The sequence below is a fragment of the Heterodontus francisci genome, chromosome 27 (genome assembly GCF_036365525.1).
Source record: "Heterodontus francisci isolate sHetFra1 chromosome 27, sHetFra1.hap1, whole genome shotgun sequence".
In the NCBI taxonomy this organism is placed as follows: domain Eukaryota; kingdom Metazoa; phylum Chordata; class Chondrichthyes; order Heterodontiformes; family Heterodontidae; genus Heterodontus; species Heterodontus francisci.
Genome location: NC_090397.1, coordinates 52,068,457 through 52,091,295, shown reverse-complemented (window position 1 = coordinate 52,091,295; position 22,839 = coordinate 52,068,457). Strand labels below are relative to the sequence as shown.

The window sequence follows — 22,839 nt, the reverse complement described above, 5'->3', positions numbered from 1 at the left end:
TGCACAATTTGACAACCAATGATTATTAATAGAGTCCACATGAGCTGTGGAAGGAGATTAAATGGGTGGGTAGTGCCCATGACAGAGTGTACATGGGCTGTGGGGAGGAGATTAGATAGGAAGGATATTGAGGCCTTGGAGAGGGTATAGTGTACATTCATTAGGATGCTACCTGGTATGAGGAAGCAAGATCTGAAACCAGGGCTTTTTTCATTAGAACAATGCAGGTTTTGAGCCAAAATGATAAACAGTTACTGAATTAGAAACTGAGGAATTCATGTCTACAATTAGTGGTTGAGGCAGAAACTATGTCAACATTAAAGATTAGATTGGATAGGCGGTTAAAGGAAGAGAGGAAGAAAGGGTATGGAGGCAGGTTGGGTAAATGTTGTTACAACAAGGTGAGAAAGGGTTCTAGGGGTTCCCTGTCAGCCTTTTCCTGGTTATTAACCTTAAAACCCTAATTCGGTTAAAAGTACTAAAAATACGCGACACAACCACACTGGTCACACACAACAATCATCCTCATTGGCTACAGGTGAGGTCCCAGAGGACTGGAGAATAGCCAATGTTGTTCCTTTGTTTAAGAAGGGTAGCAAGGATAATCCAGGAAATTATAGGCGGGTGAGCCTTACGTCAGTGGTAGGGAAAGTATTAGAGAGGATTCTTCGGGACAGGATTTACTCCCATTTGGAAACAAATGGACTTATTAGTGAGAGGCAGCATGGTTTTGTGAAGGGGAGGTCGTGTCTCACTAATTTGATTGAGTTTTTTGAGGAAGTGACAAAGATGATTGATGAAGGAAGGGCAGTGGATGTTATCTATATGGACTTCAGTAAAGCCTTTGACAAGGTCCCTCATGGCAGACTGATACAAAAGGTGAAGTCACACGGGATCAGAGGTGAGCTGACAAGATGGATACAGAACTGGCTCGGTCATAGAAGACAGAGGGTAGCAGTGGAAGGGTGCTTTTCTGAATGGAGGGATGTGACTAGTGGTGTTCCGCAGGGATCAGTGCTGGGACCTTTGCTGTTTGTAGTATATATAAATGATTTGGAGGAAAATGTAGCTGGTCTGATTAGTAAGTTTGCGGACGACACAAAGGTTGGTGGAGTTGTGGACAGTGATGAGGATTGTCAGAGGATACAGCAGGATATAGATCGGTTGGAGACATGGGCGGAGAAATGGCAGATGGAGTTTAATTCGGACAAATGTGAGGTAATGCATTTTGGAAGGTCTAATGCAGGTGGGAAATATACAGTAAATGGCAGAACCCTTAGGAGTATTGACAGGCAGAGAGATCTGGGCATACAGGTCCATAGGTCACTGAAAGTGGCAACGCAGGTGGATAAGGTAGTCAAGAAGGCATACGGCATGCTTGCCTTCATCGGTCGGGGCATAGAGTATAAAAATTGGCAAGTCATGCTGCAGCTGTACAGAACCTTAGTTAGGCCACACTTAGAATATTGCGTGCAATTCTGGTCGCCACACTACCAGAGGGACATGGAGGCTTTGGAGAGGGTACAGAAGAGGTTTACCAGGATGTTGCCTGGTCTGGAGGGCATTAGCTATGAGGAGAGGTTGGATAAACTCAAATTGTTTTCACTGGAACGACGGAGGTGGAGGGGTGACATGATAGAGGTTTACAAAGTTATGAGCGGCATGGACAGAGTGGATAGTCAGAAGCTTTTTTCCAGGGTGGAAGAGTCAGTTACTAGGGGACATAGGTTTAAGGTGAGAGGAGCAAAGTTTAGAGGGGATGTGCGAGGCAAGTTCTTTACACAGAGGGTGGTGAGTGCCTGGAACTTGTTGCCGGGAGGTGGTGGAAGCAGGTACCATAGAGACGTTTAAGAGGCATCTTGACAAATACATGAATAGGATGGGAATAGAGGGATACGGACCCCGGAAGTGCAGAAGGTTTTAGTTTAGGCAGGCATCAAGATCGGCGCAGGCTTGGAGGGCCGAATGGCCTGTTCCTGTGCTGTACTGTTCTTTGTTCTTTTGTTCTAGCATGCATATGTAATAAACACACACGTAAATAGAGACAGAAAAGGAGAAATAATTAAAGGGAAGAAGTTTGAATTACTATGGAGTTCAGTTACTCGTTTTGAATTGGATGTCGAGTCTTTGATTGCAGTTAAATATTGCAGTTCTCATTGGGGCCCAGTGCACACTTTCACTTGTTTAGCTGCAGGAGTCTTCTCTCTTGAGACTTGAGTTGCTTCTGTGCTTTTCGTGTGTGAGAGAGAGAGAGAGATACAGATGTATACATCAAACAGTGTGGCACAATTCAAAAAACTCCACATTGGCCAGCAGGTTAGTCATGTGACTAGCTCATTATTTGGAACAACTTGCCTGGCAAGGTTTGTGGCATTTCCATCTTAGCAGACACCCTCAGTGGGGAAGATGGAATGTGTTGGCTTTTTACACATTCAATGTCTTTTGATCAAAATCCATTTGGTTAATTGAATCAGGGAGCAGTTCCAATGTCTTCTCCAGGCAACTGTCTTTTAGAATGCAAAATATGTGCAGTCATGTTTCAGTGGTCTTTTTAAACCAAGCCATTTTTTTCAGTCCAGGAATAGTTCAAAATGAATGTTCCATATGATGAAACCAGCATGTCTCACTTTGGTAGGTGTGGTTATCATGACAATATGATTAGGAGTATTTGCTCAAATAGGGGGGAAAACACTGACAGGGAAACAGGCCATTCATGTGGGACTGGTAGGGCCAAGTGCTGCCTTTCCCTAATCTTCTTTGGCCTCCTTGTCTCGAGAGACAATGGGTAAGCGCCTGGAGGTGGTCAGTGGTTTGTGCAGCAGCGCCTGGAGTGGCTATGAAGGCCAATTCTCGAGTGACAGACTCTTCCACAGATGCTGCAGATAAAATTGGTTGTCGGGGCTGTTACACAGTTGGCTCTCCCCTTGCGCTTCTGTCTTTTTTCCTGCCAACTGCTAAGTCTCTTCGACTCGCCACGCTTTAGCCCCGCATTTATGGTTGCCCGCCAGCTCTGGCGATCGCTGGCAACTGACTCCCACGACTTGTGATCAATGTCACAGGACTTCATGTCGCGTTTGCAGACGTCTTTAAAGCGGAGCCATGGACACCCGGTGGGTCTGGTACCAGTGACGAGCTCGCTGTACAATGTGTCCTTGGAGATCCTGCCATCTTCCATGCGGCTCACATGGCCAAGCCATCTCAGGCGCCGCTGGCTTAGTAGGGTGTATATGCTGGGGATGTTGGCCACCTCGAGGACTTCTGTGTTGGAGATACGGTCCTGCCACCTGATGCCAAGGATTCTCCGGAGGCAGCTAAGATGGAATGAATTGAGACATCGCTCTTGGCTGGCGTACGTTGTCCAGGCCTTGCTGCCGTAGAACAAGGTACTGAGGACACAGGCTTGATACACTCGGGCTTTTGTGTTCTGTGTCAGTGCGCCATTTTCCCACACTCTGTTTGCCAATCTGGACATAGCAGAGGAAGCCTTTCCCATGCGCTTGTTTAATTCTGCATCGAGAGACAGGTTACTGGTGATAGTTGAGCCTAGGTAGGTGAACTCTTGAACCACTTCCAGAGTGTGGTCGCCGATATTGATAGATGGGGCATTTCTGACGTCCTGTCGCATGATGTTCGTTTTCTTGAGGCTGATGGTTAGGCCAAATTCATTGCAGGCAGCCGCAAACCTGTCGATGAGTCTCTGCAGACACTCTTCTGTGTGGGATGTTAATGCAGCATTGTCAGCAAAGAGGAGTTCCCTGATGAAGACTTTCCGTACTATGGTCTTCGCTTTTAGACGGGCAAGGTTGAACAACCTGCCACCTGATCTTGTGTGGAGGAAAATTCCTTCTTCTGATGACGTGAATGCATGTGAGAGCAGCAGGGAGAAGAAGATCCCAAACAGTGTAGGTGCGAGAACACAGCCCTGTTTCACGCCACTCAGGATTGGAAAGGGGTCTGATGAGGCGCCGCTATGCTGAATTGTGCCTTTCATATTGTCATGGAATGAGGTGATGATACTTAGTAGCTTTGGTGGGCATCCAATCTTTTCTAGTCGTCTGAGGAGACCACGTCTGCTGACGAGGTCAAAGGCTTTGGTGAGATCAATGAAAGCAACGTAGAGGAGCATCTGCTGTTCACGGCATTTCTCCTGTAGCTGGCGAAGGGAGAACAGCATGTCAATGGTCGACCTCTCTGCTCGAAAGCCACACTTTAGCAATATATTTTCTATGTGTGTCTCCTCATCACAGCTTCCAGCTCCTTCCCAAACAAGCTCAGCGTCAGTTGTTGTCTGAAAGTAACGTTCCAGGCTTGTGATCTCTATCGCTTAGCGGCTGAGGAGTCCCACATTAACTGCTCCATTTGACATTTGCAAATATAATTAATGGAATTGATCAGCTGGAGCATCACATGCCTGGTACCCTCCCCAGCCCTGACAAATCTGACTGTGGCATGTTGGTAGGATTGTCAAATCTGATTGGATGAATTCCAGGAGTTTTCATCACCGCTCCTCCTACATTGTCCCATCAAACACTCTGGGAGGTAGGTACAGGATGGGTTAGATACAGAGTAAAGCTCCTTCTGCATGTGCTTGAGTTTCAATCTCATATTGCACCATATGACATTTCCCCATTTCCCACATCATTGAGTGAATTTGCCAGTTTAATACAATTAGTGCTAACCTTTGTGCTGCGGGTAACATCCCACTAGCAACTGGCCACTAACTCCCTCATGTACAGGGCAACAGGTCAGTGTGCTAACCTAGTCATCCACTGGGTTGAATTAAATAAAACATTATCCACAGATGTTAAGCCAAGCTGTATGAACTGATTGCAAACCCTATTCCATTACTTCCCCATTCTAGTGAGGGGCTGTAACTGTACAAGGCAGGGACAGGGATTACGGGAATGATGACTTTTCACCACTGCAGAAGAGTGGGAAAATGCCACTGATTGATGAATCAGAAACAAGGCTCAGGATTATCGCTATGGGAATGAAGGGAGAAATCAGCAGAAATACTTTCACACGGAGGGTTATTAAAACATTGAACACTTTACCACAAGGGGCTATTGAGGCAGAGACCAGAACATCATTTAAAAAGGAACTGAATGAGGATTTGTACATTTTTTTTATTTAGCGTATGCAGTCAGCACATAATTCCAGCATCTTGGAGCATTGGGGGGAAACCTCACAGGCCCACAGATGGTTTCATTAATTGGCATAATTCATCAACAGGGGCTGTGATTTCTAATTGTTTGGCAATCTGGCAAAAAGTTTAGCATCTTGGTTAGAATTTGCAAAGGAAATATACAAAAGAATATGGGGAAATGGGATTAGAACAGGAAGCTCTGGTTTAAGAGTTAGCACTGGAACAGAGTGACGGGCAGAATGCCCTTCTATGCTGTGATCTGTCAGTATGGTGACTGCTTCAATCATGGCAACAGCAGGATTTGGGTTTCAATGAGAGAAAAAAATATTATTTATGCTTGCCAGGTGCAAAGTAATTAAAATCATAAAATTCAAAATTCAGTGTCCAAAAGTTTGAAGGTCTGATATTCATGGAGATCGGCGAAGTGAACTCCAATCAGATTGGTCAGTGCTCACTTGACAGCTGCACATAATTGGCCGGAAAGAGCCCAACTTTCCCGTTGCATTGCCCCTGCCACCAGCCCTCGTCAATCATCTCGATGTTTGTGATGATGTCATTGGGATCAAAGGAGATTTCATCGTCGCCCTCTGTAATATATTTAAAAGAGAATCAGTGTGGTCAATATTGAAGCTGAGAGCTACTTGATATTTAGTGGAGTCACACACTCCTGTATGGCTGACAGGATGCAGCAGTTTATTTTTTGATTCATAAAGACAGACTTTGGTTAGCTCAGTTGGCTAGATGCCTAGACTGTGATGCAGAATAATGCCAACAGCACGGGTTCAATGCCTATAGCAACTAAGGTAGCTTTTGGGGCTTAACTCTTTGCCTTGCTCCATAGTGGTATCATGGCATGAGCCATGATTAGCAACCCTCGGACAACGAAGATGCAACATAGAGAGAGAAAGATAGGCTTGCATTTATATAGCACCTCTCCAAACCTCAGAACATCCCAAATAGCCTCAAAGTCAATGAAGTACTTTTGAAATGTAGTCACTGTTGTAATGTAGGAAACAGGGCAGCCAATTTGCACACCAGAAGGTCAGACAAACACCAATATGATAATGAACAGATAATCTGCTTTAGCGTTATTGGTTGAGGAATAAATATTGGCCAAGACATTCTTGTTCGCCTGATGGGACCTTTTACATCTCAGCAGTGACTACACTTCAAAAGTCCTTCATTAGCTGCAAAGTTCTTTGGGACGTCCTGAATTCTTGATAGGCACGACAAAACAGCAAGCCTTTTTTCTTTCTGCCCACCTGAGAGGTCAGATGGGACCTCAGTTTAACATCACACCTAAAGGACAGCACCTCCAACAGTGCAGCACTCCTCAGTGGGACTTATACCACAACCTTCTAACTCAGAGGTGAGAGTGCTGCTCACTGAGCCACAGCTGGCACCTGAGGGTGGAGTGTACCAGGGAGCACTTTAATGGGGCTAGGTGTGTAACAAAGGTAGTTATGAGGACTGGGAGTGTGACAGAGATAAACGGACCATGTTGCAGATGATGAACTCTGTCGGGCTGAGACGCTGGCCCTAATAGTACACGGATGGGCAGAATGTGATAAATGATGTTTGACGGGAATTTGTACTGGGACCTCAGCTTTTTACTGCATTTATCAATGAATCAGATGATGGAAGACAGTTATATATTCAAGTATGCAGATGACACTAAGTTAGGAGGTATAGTAAGTTGTGTAGATGTGATTAGCAAGTTACAAATGGACATAGCCAGATTAACTGAGTGGGAAAACTCATGGCAAATGGAGTTCAATGTGAGGAAGTGTAAGGTCATCCTCTTTGAATCCAAAACGACAAATCAGAATATTTTCTTAATGGTGAGAAATTAGAAACTGTGGAGTAGCCAAGGAATTTAGCTATCTATGTACACAAATCACTACAAGCTAATGGAAAGGTACAAAAAGTAAATCAAAAGGCTAATGGAATGCCAGTCTTTATCTCAAGGGGGCTATATTACAAATGGGAAGAAATGATGCTTCAGTTGTACAGAGCTTTGGTCAGACGCCATCTGTAATACTGCATTCGGTTGTGGGCATCCTGACCTCAGGAAGGATATAAAGGGCTTGCAGATGGTATAGTCCAGATTCACCATTATGATACCAGGACTGAAATTGTTAAATTATAAAGACAGGTTGCATAAACATGAGTTTGAAAAGATGACCAATTGAGGTTTTTGAAATGATAATAGGATTCATAGGAACAGCAGTAGGCCTTTTTTTTCCATAAAAATATGTTTGTGGGATGTGGGTATCGCTGGCAAGGCCAGCATTTATTGCCCATCCCTTATTGTCCTTCAGAAGGTTGTGGTGAGCCACCTTCTTGAACTGCTACACTCCTATGATATGCCCACAGTGCTGTTAAGTAGGCGGTTCCAGGATGTTGACACAGCGATAAGGAAGGAATGTCAATATATTTCTAAGTCAGGATAGTGAGTGACTTGAAAGGAAACTTGCAGGTGGTGGTGTTCCATGCGCCTGCTGCCCTGGGCCTTCTAGGTGGTAGAGGCTGCAGGTTTGGAAGGTGCTGTCGAAAGAGCCTTGGCGGGTTTCTGCATTGCATCATGTAAATGGTACATACCGCTGCTACTGTGCTTCAGTGATGGAGAGATTGGCTGGAATTTTACATTGGGCCGAAGACCCCACCCACTAGCCAAAAAATCAGCGGTGAGCCCGCCTCCGCTGGGCCTGGAAGCCACGCAGCGATTTTATGTGGCCCAGGCCCTTAATTGGCCTCGGGTGGGACTTCCACCCTTCAGAGAAAGGAAGTCCCACCTCCATCAGCTGCTGGCCAATTAGCAGGCCGGCAGCTCTCAGTCCCAGCCGTGCCATCAGGAGCGGTGGCCACTGCTGGGACTGCACCCAGCGAGTGCAGCAGCAATGGACGAGGCTCCGGAATGAAAGTAAGTGTGTGGGGTCGTGCCAGGGATGATCGGCAGGGCCCCAGTGAGGCAAGGGGGTCAGTTTTGGCAGGGGGTGGGGGGGGGTGGGGGTGGGAATGTGCTGCAGTGGGGGCCCTCCGTGGAGCACAGAGTGCCCAATCAGGAGGGCCCCCCCTCGCCTGCAAGGAGCCAACGAGGTTTTACTGGACAGCCTCCTGAGGTCTTGAGCTGCCTGCCCGCTGCTACTAACATACGAGTGGTGGCAGGAGGAAGCTGTTAAGTGACAGTTAACTGGCAACTTAAGGGCCTTAATTGACCTGGGGCAAGTGGGCCATTTCTCGCTGCTGCCACTCGTAAAATTGCAACGGGGGCAGGAAGACGCTGGGAAGGTGACAGGAAGGCGAAGGGAACGCCCCCTCCCCAACACCACCCCTCCCCCACTCAATTTTAGGCAACTCCCGCTTTCAGCCCTCTCCTGCTGGGGGTGTAAAATTCCGGCCACTGAATGCTTGAGATGGTGAATGGGGTGCCAATCAAGCGGGCTGCTTTGTCCTGGATGTCGTCGAACTTCTTGAGTGTTGTTCGAGCTGCACCCATCCAGGCAAGTGCAGAGTATTCCATCAGAATCCTGACTTGTGCCTTGTAGATGGTGGACTAACTTTGGGGAGTCAGAAAATGAGTTGTTTGCTGCAACATTCCCAGCCTCTGGCCTGTTCTTGTAGCCATAATATTTATGTGACTGGTCCTGTTAAGTTTCTGACCAATGGTGATCCCTCAGGATGTTAATGGTGGTGGACTCAGTAACAGTAATGCCTTCAAAAGTCAATGGGAGGTGGTTAGACTGTCTCTTGTTGGGGATTTTCATTATCTAGCTCGTGTGGCATGAATACTATTCTCCACTTAGCCCTAGCCTGAATATTGTCCAAGTCTTGTTGCAGGTGGGCACAGACTGCTTCATTATTTGAGGAGTTGCAAATAGAACTGAACATTGTGCAATCATCAGTGAACATCCATTTCTAATCTTATCAATGAGGGAGGTCATAGATAAAGCAGCTGAAGATGGTTAGACCTAGCAGACGACCCTGAGGAACCCCTGCAGCAATGTACTGGGGCTGAGATGATTGGCCTCCGATGGCCACAACCATCTTCCTTTCTGCTAAGTATGACTTCAACCAGTGAAGAGTTGTCCCTGATTCCCATTGACTTCAATTTTACTAGGGTTCCTTGATGCCACACTCAGTCAAATGCTGCCTTGATATCCAGACCAGTCACTCACCTCACCTCTGGAATTCAGCATTTTTACCCATGTTTGGACTAAGGTTGTAATGAGGTCTGGAGACGTGGTCCTGGCAGAACCCAAACTGCATCAGTGAGCAGATTGTTGGTGAGTAGATGTTGCTTGATAGCACTGTCAACAACACTTTCCATGGCTTTACTGATGATTGAGTGTAGACTGGTGGGGCAGTAATTGGCCGGATTGATTTGTTCTGGTTTTTGTGGACAGGACATACCTGGGCAATTTGCCACGTTGTCGGGCAGTGTTGTAGCTCGAACAGCTTGGCTAGAGGCACGGCTAGTTCTGGATCATGAGCCTTCAGTACTGCAGCCGAGATGTTGTCAGCACTCATTGCCTTTGCTGCATCCAGTGTGCTCAGCCATTTCTTGATATCGTATGGAGTGAATTTGATTGGCTGAAGTCTGGCATTTGTGATAATGAGGAGCTCTGGAGGAGGCCGAAATAGATCATCCACATGGCACTTCTGGCTCAAGATGGTTGCAAACTCTTGAGCTTTGTCTTTTGCACTGACATACTGGGCTCTACCATCATTTGATAGTCATACTCATGGAATTATGCCGAACAGACAATGTCCCAGACACTGCCATCACCATCCCCGGGTACGTCCTGTCCCACCGGCAGGACAGACCCAGCAGAGGTGGTGGCACAGTGACATACAGTAGGGAGGGAGTTGCCCTGGGAGTCCTCAACATCGACACCGGACCTCATGAAGTCTCATGGCATCAGGTCAAATATGGGCAAGGTAACCTCCTACTGATTACCACCTACCGCCCTCCCTCAGCTGATGACTCAGTACTCCTCCATGTTGAACAGCACTTGGAGGAAGCACTGAGGGTGGCAAGGGCACAAAATATACTCTGTGTGGGGGACTTCAATGTCCATCACCATAAGTGGCTCAGTAGCACCACTACTGACCGAGCTGGCCGAGTCCTAAAGGACATGGCTGCTAGACTGGGTCTGCGGCAGGTGGTGGGGGAACCAACACAAGGGAACAACATACTCGACCTCATCCTCACCAATCTGCCTGCCGCAGATGCATCTGTCCATGACAGTATTGGTAGGAGTGACCACCGCATAGTCCTTGTGGAGACGAAGTGCTGCCTTCACATTGAGGATACCGTCCATCGTGTTGTGTGGCACTATCACTGTGCTGAATAGGATAGATTTCAAACAGATCTAGCAATGCAAAACTGGGCATCCATGAGGCACTGTGGGCCATCAGCAGCAGCAGAATTGTACTCAACCACAATCTGTAACCTCATGGCCCGGCATATCCCCCACTCTACCATTACCATCAAGCCAGGAGACCAACCCTGGTTCAATGAAGAGTGCAGGAGGACATGCCAGGAGCAGCACCAGGCATACCTCAAAATGAGGTGTCAACCTGGTGAAGCTATAACCCAGGACTACTTGCATGCCAAACTGTGTAAGCAGCATACGATAGACAGCTTTGCGATCCCATAACCAACGGATCAGATCTAAGCTCTGCAGTCCTGCCACATCCAGCCGTGAATGGTGGTGGACAATTAAACAACTAACTGGAGGTGGTGGCTCCACAAATATCCCCATCCTCAATGATGGGGGAGCCCAGCACATCAGTGCAAAAGATAAGGCTGAAGCATTTGCACCAATCTTCAGCCAGAAGTGCCGAGTTGATGATCCATCTCGGCCTCCTCCTGAAGTCCCCAGCATCACAGATGCCAAACTTCAGCCAATTCGATTCACTCCACGTGATATCAAGAAACGACTAAAGGCACTGGACACTGCAAAAGCTATGGGGCCTGACAACATTCTGGCAATAGTACTCAAGACCTGTGCTCCAGAACTTGCCGCGCCCCTAGCCAAGCTGTTCCAGTACAGCTACAACACTGGCATCTACCCTGCAATGTGGAAAATTGCCCAGGTATGTCCTGTACACAAAAAGCAGGACAAATCCAACCCGGCCAACTACCGCCCCATTAGCCTACTCTCAATCATCAGTAAAGTGATGGAAGGTGTCATAAACAGTGCCATCAAGCGGCACTTGCTTAGCAACAACCTGCTCAGTGACGCTCAGTTTGGGTTCCGCCAAACTGAGCCTTGGTTCAAACATGGACAAAAGAGGTGAGGTGAGAGTGACTGCCCTTGACATCAAGGCAGCATTTGACCAAGTATGGCATCAAGGAGCCCTAGCAAAACTGAGGTCAATGGGAATCAGGGGGAAAACCCTCCGCTGGCTGGAGTCATACCTAGCGCAAAGGAAGATGGTTGTGGTTGTTGGAGATCAATCATCTGAGCTCCAGGACATCACTGCAGGAGTACCTCAGGGTAGTGTCCTAGGCCCAGCCATCTTCAGCTGCTTCATCAATGACCTTCCTTCAATCATAAGGTCAGAAGTGGGGATGGTCGCTGATGATTGCACAATGTTCAGCACCATTCGCGACTCCTCAGATACTGAAGCAGTCCGTGTAGAAATGCGGCAAGACCTGGACAATACCAGGCTTGGGCTGATAAGTGGCAAGTTACATTCGTGCCACACAAGTGCCAGGCAATGACCATCTCCAACAAGAGAGAATCTAACCATCTCCCCTTGACATTCAATGGCATTACCATCGCTGAATCCCCCACTGTCAACATCCTAAGGGCTGCCATTGACCGAAAACTGAACTGGAGTAGCCATATAAATACCGTGGCTACAAGAGCAGGTCAGAGGCTAGGAATCCTGCGGCACAGTGGCAGCAGTGTGTACCATCTACAAGATGCACTGCAGCAATGCACCAAGGCTCCTTAGACAGCACCTTCCAAACCCGCGACCTCTACCAACTAGAAGGACAAGGGCAGCAAATACATGGGAACACCACCATCTGCAAGTTCCCCTCCAAGTCACACACCATCCTGACTTGGAACTATATCGCCGTTCCTTCACTGTCACTGGGTCAAAATCCTGGAACTCTCTTCCTCACAGCACTGTGGGTGTACCTACCCCACATGGACTGCAGTGGTTCAAGAAGGCAGTTCACCACCACCTTCTCAAGGGCAATTAGGGATGGGCAATAAATGTTGGCCTGGCCAGCGACGCCCACATCCCGTCAATGAATTTTTAAAAAAGTCCTGTGTTGGAGCTTCACAAGGATGGCACCTCATTCTTAGATGCACCTGGTACTTCTCCTAGTGCGCTCTTCTACATTCCTCATTGAGCCAAGGTTGGTTCCCTGGCATGATGGTAATGGTAGATTGAGGGATATGACAGTCCATGAGGTTACAGCCCCTCACTTTTGTTCCGCCATTCAATTGGCATTTCAACATAGCAAATCTGTACCTCTCCTCCATTTACTTAATTTGGTTCCATATCCCTTAATATGCTTATCCAACAACATGGCCTAACTCTTCCAAACTGAGGGAATACAAAATTAGTCCACACAACCTGCCCTCATAATTTAACCTTCTAAACCATTCTGGTTAAATGATTGGAATCCGGAACACATAGGCATAACCTTAGGAGTGAAAATCAGGAAGCACTTTTTCCCTAGTGGAAATCTGGAACTTTCTCCCCAGAAGGCATGCTGAGAATCAATTGAAAATTACAAGACTGAGACATAGTTGTTATTTTAGGCAAGGGTATCAAAGAATATGGAGAAAAGGGTGGGCAAATGGAGTACAAGTACAGGAAAATGGCAGAACAGGTTGGAGGGGCTGAATGGCCTACGCTCCTATGTTGCCCTACAGGCAGTCAACTGATAGGTGGCATGGAGGAGTATTGTCAGCCTGCAGGGAGCAGTTTTCTGCCCTCACTCTCCATCCGGGACTGAGCAGAGGAAGCTAAGTAGAAGGAAACTGTGCAAAATACATTGCTATCAATCGCATTTATTTCTCATCGCTGACCTACCTCCTTGGTAATCGTACAAAGCTACTGCTGTCCGACCAGCATCCGCAATGTCATAAACATTCTCTGCATCTAAAGACAAATTCCGACAGAAAGATTTTTAGCAACAGGATAATAAACAAGAACCCTATTTTTTAATGATTTCAACCGCACCTACCATTTGTTCAACCCATCCACCTACCTTCTCTCCATATTCCCCCAATTGCACATATCCTTATATCCCCCAATCCCACCTTTGCCCCCATATCGTCTAACTCCACCTTTCCCCATATGTCCCCAGGTGGTGTAGTGGTAATGTCACTGAACTAGTAATCCAGAGACTCAGGCTAATGCTCTAGGAACACAGGTTCAAATCCCACCAAGGCAGCTGGTGGAATTTAAATTCAGTTAATTAATAAATTCAATTAATTAATCCAAAAATATCTGCAATTGAAAGCTAGTCTCAGTTATAGTGCCATGAAATTGTTGAGAAAACCCATCTGGCTCACTAATGTCCTTTAGGGAAGGAAATCTGCTGTCCTTACCTGGTCTGGCCTCCATGTGAGTCCAGACTCACAACAATGTGGTTGACTCTTAACTGCCCTCTGAAATGACCTAGCAAGCCATTCAGTTGTCAAGGGAAATTAGAGATGGGCAACAAATGCTGACCTTACCAGTGATGCCCATATCACCATGAAAGAATTTTAAAAAATCCCCACCTTCTCCCCATATTCCCAAGCCACTTCTCCCCATAGCATGATTCCGCAGCACATTATTCCTCACAGCAGGCAGACCATTTTATAGGAGCAGGAAGAGGTATCTCACCAGGTTTGGCCATTTCTTGGACTGGTGCCAGCTCCTCATAGTCTCCCTGATTCTCCACATCCTCATTGGAAACTGGCTGGTGAGAACATTCTTCAATGTTTTCATAGTCATCCTCATTCACCGCCTGCAATGAGAACAACAGACAGGCAGACAGGGTAATTAAAATATCGCAGTCAGCTGATCTTGGCCACGCGACAACTGACTCTCCAGTGAGCAGTGATGGAGGGGGAAGAACACAATCAGGATTCCTGCTCCTGCCCCGTGACCTTTGCTGAAAAATACATGCATGGAATTCACTCTAGGACAGGGTCAGTCTTTCCTGTGGCATTGCTGCCCCCGACACAGTTGAATAGCTATGATACTAAAAGGGCTATGCTGCCCACCCAAAGCCATTGAGATCCTTCTTTAAATATGCAGATCAGGGTCTGATGATGTCATCAGGCCCTGACTGCAATTTTAACTCTGGCCTGAGTGAGGAAGCATTTCCCTACCAGGTGAAGCTAATTCATGACCAGCTGGGAAAACATGAGGCCACAGCAGGTTAAGTTTTTCACTTCCTTTTGTGGGACCAGGAAGAGTAGGAGTGCTTCTATGGGCCTCACAAAAGAAAGTCTAGGCCTCCCCTTTTTGAGATGGACAACGTAGCAAACCCCTACTCCTCTGCCAAACCCCCATTTCCTTTCCTACAGTGAGACCCCAGGAATCTTTCCCCCCCCCACCCCGCCACTTTAATTTAGAGATACAGCACTGAAACAGGCCCTTCGGCCCACTGAGTCTGTGCTGACCATCAACCACCATGAGTGTAGTGCCACTACTGTAGGTTCAATGTGTTTCTCCATTTCCCAAAGCTACCATCCTGTGGTTTTCTAATGCCAATCATCTCCAAATTAGGTCAGCTTTTGTGCTGAGCTACCGTGGTGACCGGTAACATCTTTGTAATTGCCCAAAATGATTTCACGTAGAAATATTAATTTGGGGAGAAAATGTTAGAAAAAGCACAAATAGCTCTCTGCTGAAAACTTAATATTGCACCTTATGTTTCAATGGCTGATGATCAGAGTCCATTACCTCAGGGTGAGAATCAGAATTATCATAGATTGGGGCTTCCTCCAGCTCCGGCTCCTGCTCCTGCTCCAGCACCGGTTCCTGCTCCTGCTCCAGCACCGGCTCCGGCTCCTGCTCCGGCTCCGGCTCCTGCTCCGGTTCCGGCTCCCGTTCTGGCTCCGGTTTATTCACTGGTTTCTGAGCTCGGCTCCGAGGAACTGGTGGAAGCTGTTTCGTCCTCTCAGGTTCCTGTATTTCTGCCTCTTTCTCCTGCTGCACTCGCTCCTGTGAATGAAGAGGGTCAAGGATCAAGGAGGGAGCCTTTAAACGCGACCGTACTGTGCAAATGATCAGTTCCCATTTCATCTGACTGGTGACCTCTCACCTTCAGCTTCTCTGTCATTCACCATTTTCTTATCTCTCTCTATTTTATTCATTCTACTCTGGACAATACTCTTCTCTTGTTCCTCCTAAGCTCAGAGTCCTCTGCACTTTGCGCTTGCTAACACATCATCTGGTCACTCGCTCCCAGGTTTTCAATAATGCAGAACCAGAGAGCTGTCTGAACCTGCTCTAGGAGTTAACAATGAGAAGCAGCTGACTATAAAAGTGAGGACAAATAGCCTTTCTCTCTCCTCACAATGACTACTGAGTGCCAGCCTCCACTCAGTGGTAGCACTCCCACTGCTTCCATTACTCCATCTACTCCACTCTAGAGACTTGAGCCCATAATCCAGGCTGACACTCCCAGTGTAATATTGTACTATTAGATGGGCAGTGCCAAGGGAGCGCTGCACTCGTGGAAGGGCAGTGTGAAGGGAGCGCTGCACTTGCGGAGGGGCAGTGCCAAGGGAGCGCTGCACTCGCGGAAGGGCAGTGCGAAGGGAGCGCTGCACTTGCGGAGGGGCAGTGCCAAGGGAGCACTGCACTCGCCGAGGGGCAGGGTGAAGGGAGTGCTGCACTCGCCGAGGGGCAGTGCCAAGGGAGCGCTGCACTTGTGGAGGGGCAGTGTGAAGGGAGCGCTGCACTTGCGGAGGGGCAGTGCCAAGGGAGCGCTGCACTCGCGGAAGGGCAGTGTGAAGGGAGCGCTGCACTTGCGGAGGGGCAGTGCCAAGGGAGCACTGCACTCGCCGAGGGGCAGGGTGAAGGGAGTGCTGCACTCGCCGAGGGGCAGTGCCAAGGGAGCGCTGCACTCGCGGAGGGGCAGTGTGAAGGGAGCGCTGCACTCGCCGAGGGGCAGGGTGAAGGGAGCACTGCACTCGCCGAGGGGCAGGGTGAAGGGAGCACTGCACTCGCCGAGGGGCAGGGTGAAGGGAGCACTGCACTCGCCGAGGGGCAGGGTGAAGGGAGCACTGCACTCGCCGAGGGGCAGGGTGAAGGGAGCACTGCACTCGCCGAGGGGCAGGGTGAAGGGAGCACTGCACATGCGGAGGGGCAGTGCCAAGGGAGCGCTGCACTCGCGGAAGGGCAGTGTGAAGGGAGCGCTGCACTTGCGGAGGGGCAGTGCCAAGGGAGCACTGCACTCGCGGAGGGGCAGGGTGAAGGGAGTGCTGCACTCGCCGAGGGGCAGGGTGAAGGGAGTGCTGCACTCGCCGAGGGGCAGTGTGAAGGGAGCACTGCACTCGCCGAGGGGCAGTGTGAAGGGAGTGCTGCACTCGCCGAGGGGCAGTGTGAAGGGAGTGCTGCACTCGCCGAGGGGCAGGGTGAAGGGAGTGCTGCACTCGCCGAGGGGCAGGGTGAAGGGAGTGCTGCACTCGCCGAGGGGCAGTGTGAAGGGAGTGCTGCACTCGCCGAGGGGCAGGGTGAAGGGAGTGCTGCACTCGCCGAGGGGCAGTGTGAAGGGAGCTCTGCACTCGCCGAGGGGCAGTGTGAAGGGAGTGCTGCACTCGCCGAGGGGCAGGGTGAAGGGAGTGCTGCACTCACCGAGGGGCAGTGTGAAGGGAGTGCTGCACTCGCCGAGGGGCAGTGTGAAGGGAGTGCTGCACTCACCGAGGGGCAGGGTGAAGGGAGTGCTGCACTCACCGAGGGGCAGTATGAAGGGAGTGCTGCACTCGCCGGGGGGCAGAGTGAAGGGAGCGCTGCACTCGCCGAGGGGCAGGGTGAAGGGAGTGCTGCACTCGCCGAGGGGCAGTGTGAAGGGAGTGCTGCACTCGCCGAGGGGCAGAGTGAAGGGAGCGCTGCACTCGCCGAGGGGCAGGGTGAAGGGAGTGCTGCACTCGCCGAGGGGCAGGGTGAAGGGAGCGCTGCACTCGCCGAGGGGCAGGGTGAAGGGAGCACTGCACTCGCCGAGGGGCAGTGTGAAGGGAGCACTGCATTCGCCGAAGGGCAGGGTGAAGGGAGTGCTGCACTCGCCGAGGGGCAGTGTGAAGGGCGCACTGCATTCGCCGAGTGGCAGGGTGAAGGGAGCACTGCACTCGCCGAGGGGCAGTGTGAAGGGAGTGCTGCACTCGCCGAGGGGCAGGGTGAAGGGAGCGCTGCACTCGCCGAGGGGCAGGGTGAAGGGAGCACTGCACTCGCCGATGGGCAGTGTGAAGGGAGTGCTGCACTCGCCGAGGGGCAGGGTGAAGGGAGCACTGCACTCGCCGAGGGGCAGTGTGAAGGGAGTGCTGCACTCGCCGAGGGGCAGGGTGAAGGGAGCACTGCACTCGCCGAGGGGCAGGGTGAAGGGAGTGCTGCACTCGCCGAGGGGCAGTGCCAAGGGAGCGCTGCACACATAGAGGGGCAGTGCCAAGGGAGGGCTGCAGTGTCGACAGGTCAGAACTGAGGGAGGGCTGCAGTGTCGGAGGGGCTGTCTTTCGGATATGATGCTAAACCCGTTCGCCATTCCTGGTGGATGTAAATGATCTCACATCATCGAATAGAATCACAGAAAGTTTAAGGCACAGAAAGAGGTCACTTGGCCCATTGTGTCTGTGCCAGCCGAAAAACGAGCCATCTTTTCCAATCCCACCTTCCAGCATTTGGTCCGTAGCCCTGCAGCTAATGGCACTTGAGGTGCACATCCAGACTCCTTCGGAATGAGTTGAGTGTTTCTGCCTCAACTACCCTTTCAGTCAGTGAGTTCCAGACCATCACCACCCTCTGGGTGACAAAGTTTTTCCTCATCTGCCCTCTAATTTTTCTATCAATCACTTTAAATCTATGCCCCCTCGTCACTGACATCTCTGCTAAGGTGACTAGACCCTTCACCTCCACTCTAACTGGGCCCCTCAAAATTTTGTACATTTCAATCAGATCTCCCCTCAGCCTTCTCTGTTCCCAAGAGAACAACCTCAGCCTATCCAATCTTTCCTCATAGCTGCATTTTTCCAGTCCTGGCAACATCTTCGTAAATCTCCTCTGTACCCTCTCTAGTGCAATTACATCCTTTCTGTAATGAGGTGACCAGGACTGCACACACAGTACTCAAGTTATCGCCTAACCAATGAGTTATGCACACTTTGCATAATCTCATTTGTTGTCCGTGAATACTATTTTCTCTAATAAATTTATAAACAAGACTCTGTGTTTAGAACTCTCATTCCTGGCACACAGATAGTAGCTCAAAATCTGTCTCTAGCAGTTTTTATTAACACAGGGGTTTTTATTAACACGACGTACAGGAAGGGACAAGGGGCAGGCAGGTGCTGCAGGTGTGGTCCTTCCTCACAAAACTGGATTGAGGGATAAACCCATTCCAATGTTGGGCTGTTGTGTAGAGCAGTTTTAGGACAGAGTGACCTGGGCAATTGCATGTGGTCCTGAGCTGATCCAGTGAGTTACCTGTTGACCATCACCCACCTACTCACCTGTTGCTTTCTTTGTGCCTCCTGCCGCTCCTGCCTCTCTCGGGCCTGTCTCCGAGCACGCTCTTCCTCTGCTCTCTTCTTGTTATCTTCTTCACTGGCTTTGGCCATGTTCTCAAACCTCGCTTTCAGGCTGCTTGCACCACTGCTGGCTGCAGACACAAAGACAGAGAAAGGTGTAGTGAGAGAAATGGAGAGAGACAGAGTGGGGGGGGGCAAGACAGAGATAAAGGAGGAGAGACACAGAGAGGCAAAGCGAGAAAGACAGAGAGTGGTGGGAGAGAGAGGAGGAGGAGAGAGAAAAATGAAGAAGAAATGTAGCAGCCCAGGGGTGAGTTATATGGAGAACAAGACCTATTATGGGTATCAGACCTCTCGCCCTTGCAGAGAACAGGCAGAAGCCTGCGTATTATGACCAGGAACAGACTGGGTTCAATCGCTGGTCAGCATCGGCCTAGCTGATCCCAGTACTGTGGTGCTAGAGTTGACCTCAGTACCCCTGGGCTAAGCCAGGTGTGGTGGGGGTGCAGAGATAAAACCATGCGCCAGTGATCCAGCTATTGATCGATGGTACTGCACTGCAAGGGGCGGGTGTGTCACTGGTGCTAAGGGGCGGGTGTGTGACAGGTTAACCCCAGAGGCGGGTGTGTGACTGGTGCCGAAAGACAGGATTAGTCTTGGTTGGGACACCACCTCATACTGACATGCCTAGTCTAGTTTCAGACCTTGGTGAGGTACTGATGCCAATGGGACTGTACTCTGGTAAGGGGCAGAAAGTCCAAGAGAAGGGGGGCAGGGAGGGAGGGAATGAAAAGTAAACATGTACATTTTTTTGCCATCTAAAATGCCAAAACCAACTTGGCAACTTCTAGAGTTTGACTCAGGACTCATGCCCATCAATTCAGAGCAGCTTCACAGACCAACTCACCGGCTTCCACTGGCGTCGTCTTCTGGTAGGATGAGGTCGGACTCTCCATCTCGGTGAAGGCAGCTGCATTCTGCAACATGAATTGGTAAAACGGTCAACCATCAATTTAAGCAGAGAGAAAAGACAGACCAACTACACACAGTTGCCATGCCCAGGGGCCAGCAGTACCATGGCACCCCCACCAGCCAGTGCCCGGGGTGCACTGAGAGGGTCCCTTCCCCCTCAAGGGTAAGTCAAGAGGTAAGACATAATGTGATCCAATATGAACCCATCCAGGTTTCCTGTACATCTCTGAAATCCCAGCTCCAGAGCAGAGGCCTGTCCACGGGTTTTCCTCCTGTAGTCTGGTCGGTCAGCCAAGAAACAAAATATCTGGGGAGGACGGCGAGTATTTAAAAAATAACAATTAAAAAACAAGACATGATGGTGCTAAGCGTGAGAGTGACCTCTCAGTAAACTCTCAGGGCCCAACATTCCTACTCCACTTGGTTCCCAAGAGTTCTTACCCTCAGACTGTGGCCACGGCTCACAGGGAAGACAAAATAATCAATGAGGGGAAATCACCTAAAACAAGCTGGGCTCTGGAGATACCCCATGAACCTGTAGCAGGCACATTGCAAGACCAGGTTGAACGAACCAAACCCTCGCCTACCTCCTGTCCCCTGCCCCATTACAGTTTAACCAACTGGAACACATAGGAGTGCAGGAGGCCATTCAGTCCCTCAATCCTGCTCTACAATTCAGTTAGGTCATGGCTGATCTGTACCTCAATTCCATTTACCCGCTTTTGTTCCATATCCCTTGATACTCTTACCCACCAAAAATGTAAACCTCAGTCTTGAACATTTCAACTGACCCCCAGCATCCACAGCCTTTTAAGTTCCAGGTTTCCACTAACCTATATGCAGAAAAAAAGGTTCCCCATTTCACTCCTGGATAACCTAGCTCTAATTTTATGATTATGCCTCCTTGCTCTGGATTCCCTTACCAGAAAGAATAGTTTCTCCGGACCTACCCTACTGAATCCTTTTATCATTTTAAACACTTCAATTAGATCATCCACAACCTTCTAAACTCGAGGGAATACAAGCCAAGTTTATGCACCCTGCCCTCATAGTTAATCATTTAAGGCCTGGTATTATTTTGGTGGAACTGTACTGTAACCACTCCAACGCCACTATATCTTTCCTGAGGTAACTGGTTGAAGTACTCCAGATGGGAACTGGCCAACGCTTTGTACAACCGAAGCATCACTTCCTCACTTTTGTATTCCAGCCGCCTTGTGATAAAAGCTGGCAATCCAGTAGCTTTTTGATTACTTTTTGTACATGTGCATTAGCTTTTAGTGATTGGTGCACCTGGACACCTAAATTCCTTTGCTCATCCCCAGATCCTAGTCTCTCCCATTAAGAATATATTCTAATATAATAAAAGCAAAATACTGCAGATGCTGGAAATCTGAAACACAAACAAGAAATGCTGGAAATATTCAGCAGGTCTGGCAGCATCTGTGGAGAGAGAAACAGAGTTAACGTTTCAGGTCAGTGACCCTTCATCAGAACTTATTCCAATAATATTCCAAGAATATATTCCAATCTGTTTTGCTAAGATCCAAAGTGGATGATCTCACACTTACCCACATTGAACTCCCATCTCCTATAGTTTTGCACATTCAATCTGTTTATGTACCTTTCTGCTTCTTGCTCCCATCTACACAACTTACTATGCCTCCTAACTTGGTGTTATCTGCAAACTTCACCATACAACTCTCTATTCCTTCCTCCAAGTCATTGATAAACATGGTGAAAAGCTGAGGCCCCAGTACTGATCCCTGGGGGACACCACTTCCCACCGGAGAACATTTCCTACTCCACAAACAGTTTCCAACCCAGGTTATCTCCAGTTTTGTGTGCTTTCACTTCAGTGATAATCTTTTATGCTGGGTCTCAGTTTGACATTTCTTCCGGCAGTGCAGCAACCCTTCAGAATTGGATGAGAGTGTCAGCCTAGGCCATGTGCTCAAGTCCTGGGTTGGGACTCACTCACGATCCTGCGCCAAACTGACACTTAAAGGCTAACTTCAAATGAAGGTAGAGAAGAATTTTGAAAATTTATCTAAACAGGAAGTATAAGAAGTACAAATATGTTGATGACAATGGATATACTATTGTCATGGAATTATAACATCAATCCTGGCTATCGGTGCCATGTAATCGGAATACTTGAGGTCTCGAGTCCATTCAAACACTGAGGTGAACGGCCAAGGTTCATAATGCAGCATAGCAGCAAGGGAGAGAGGAAGTGAAGTGGATCAAGAAGATGTGAAGCCAAGCTTGCATTTTCAAGGTTATGGGAGGGAAGGAGCACTCAGAGAGGTAGAGGCATTCCATGGGTCTGAGGCTGCAGCTTGCTTTGTTACAGAGTGTTATGACGCATCTTGTGGAGTTTACTCTCTTTAACGACCTACCTTGTCCATCCGGTCCTGCTGTATCCCATATCGCCCACCGAAGCCCTTGGCATAATCTACAGAAGGAGGGCAGATAACATAGAGATGAAAAAAATGTTACCAAGCTGACCAGCGTAACAGCACAAAAGCTGGTTTTTGCCTCCATTACCACCCCTCCTCCTGAGGGCACTGACTCTTGTTGGGTATGGTTTCACATTCACCAGTAGCCTTCTGGTGCTTCACCCAAGTAGCACCAAGCTGTTTGACTGTGGTGATGAATTACAGCCAATCTGGACCCCATTCCCAGTTAGTGTCTACTCCCACCAAGCTCCAGCATGACTCTCTGGATCGTGACAGTGATTTGTCCCTGCCCCGATACCAGTGAACGAAGGCCACAGTGGTGCTCTGAGATTGGCTAACCCAGTATGAACCAAGGACTGAACCTGGGGCCTTCAGTATGGCTCAATCCCACACTGAGTAGTACAAGTAGGGATATAGGTACAAAAGAAGGCCATTCAGCCCGTTCAGTCAGTTCTGCTGTTCAATTAGATCATGACTGATCTGTATCCTAACTCCCGATGAGGTATTGAGAAAGCTCTGGGATTTTGCAGCATTATCACGTTCC

General features: G+C 48.9%; 1 protein-coding gene across 2 annotated transcripts in view; it reads right to left on the bottom strand.

The window, feature by feature from the left end:
- Positions 1-5,106: 5,106 nt before the first annotated feature.
- The window catches only part of hcls1 (hematopoietic cell-specific Lyn substrate 1), a 51,459-nt gene continuing 33,726 nt past the window's right edge, over positions 5,107-22,839 (bottom strand). For both annotated transcript variants that reach the window (XM_068059348.1, XM_068059349.1), the window contains exons 10-16: positions 22,236-22,291; positions 19,769-19,838; positions 18,844-18,992; positions 15,080-15,340; positions 14,012-14,135; positions 13,211-13,279; positions 5,107-5,733 (exon numbers count right to left, since the gene is read on the bottom strand). In XM_068059348.1, coding sequence (XP_067915449.1) covers positions 5,591-5,733; positions 13,211-13,279; positions 14,012-14,135; positions 15,080-15,340; positions 18,844-18,992; positions 19,769-19,838; positions 22,236-22,291 — 872 coding nt within the window. In that variant the 3' untranslated portion in view covers positions 5,107-5,590. The remainder of the gene's footprint in view (positions 5,734-13,210; positions 13,280-14,011; positions 14,136-15,079; positions 15,341-18,843; positions 18,993-19,768; positions 19,839-22,235; positions 22,292-22,839) is intronic.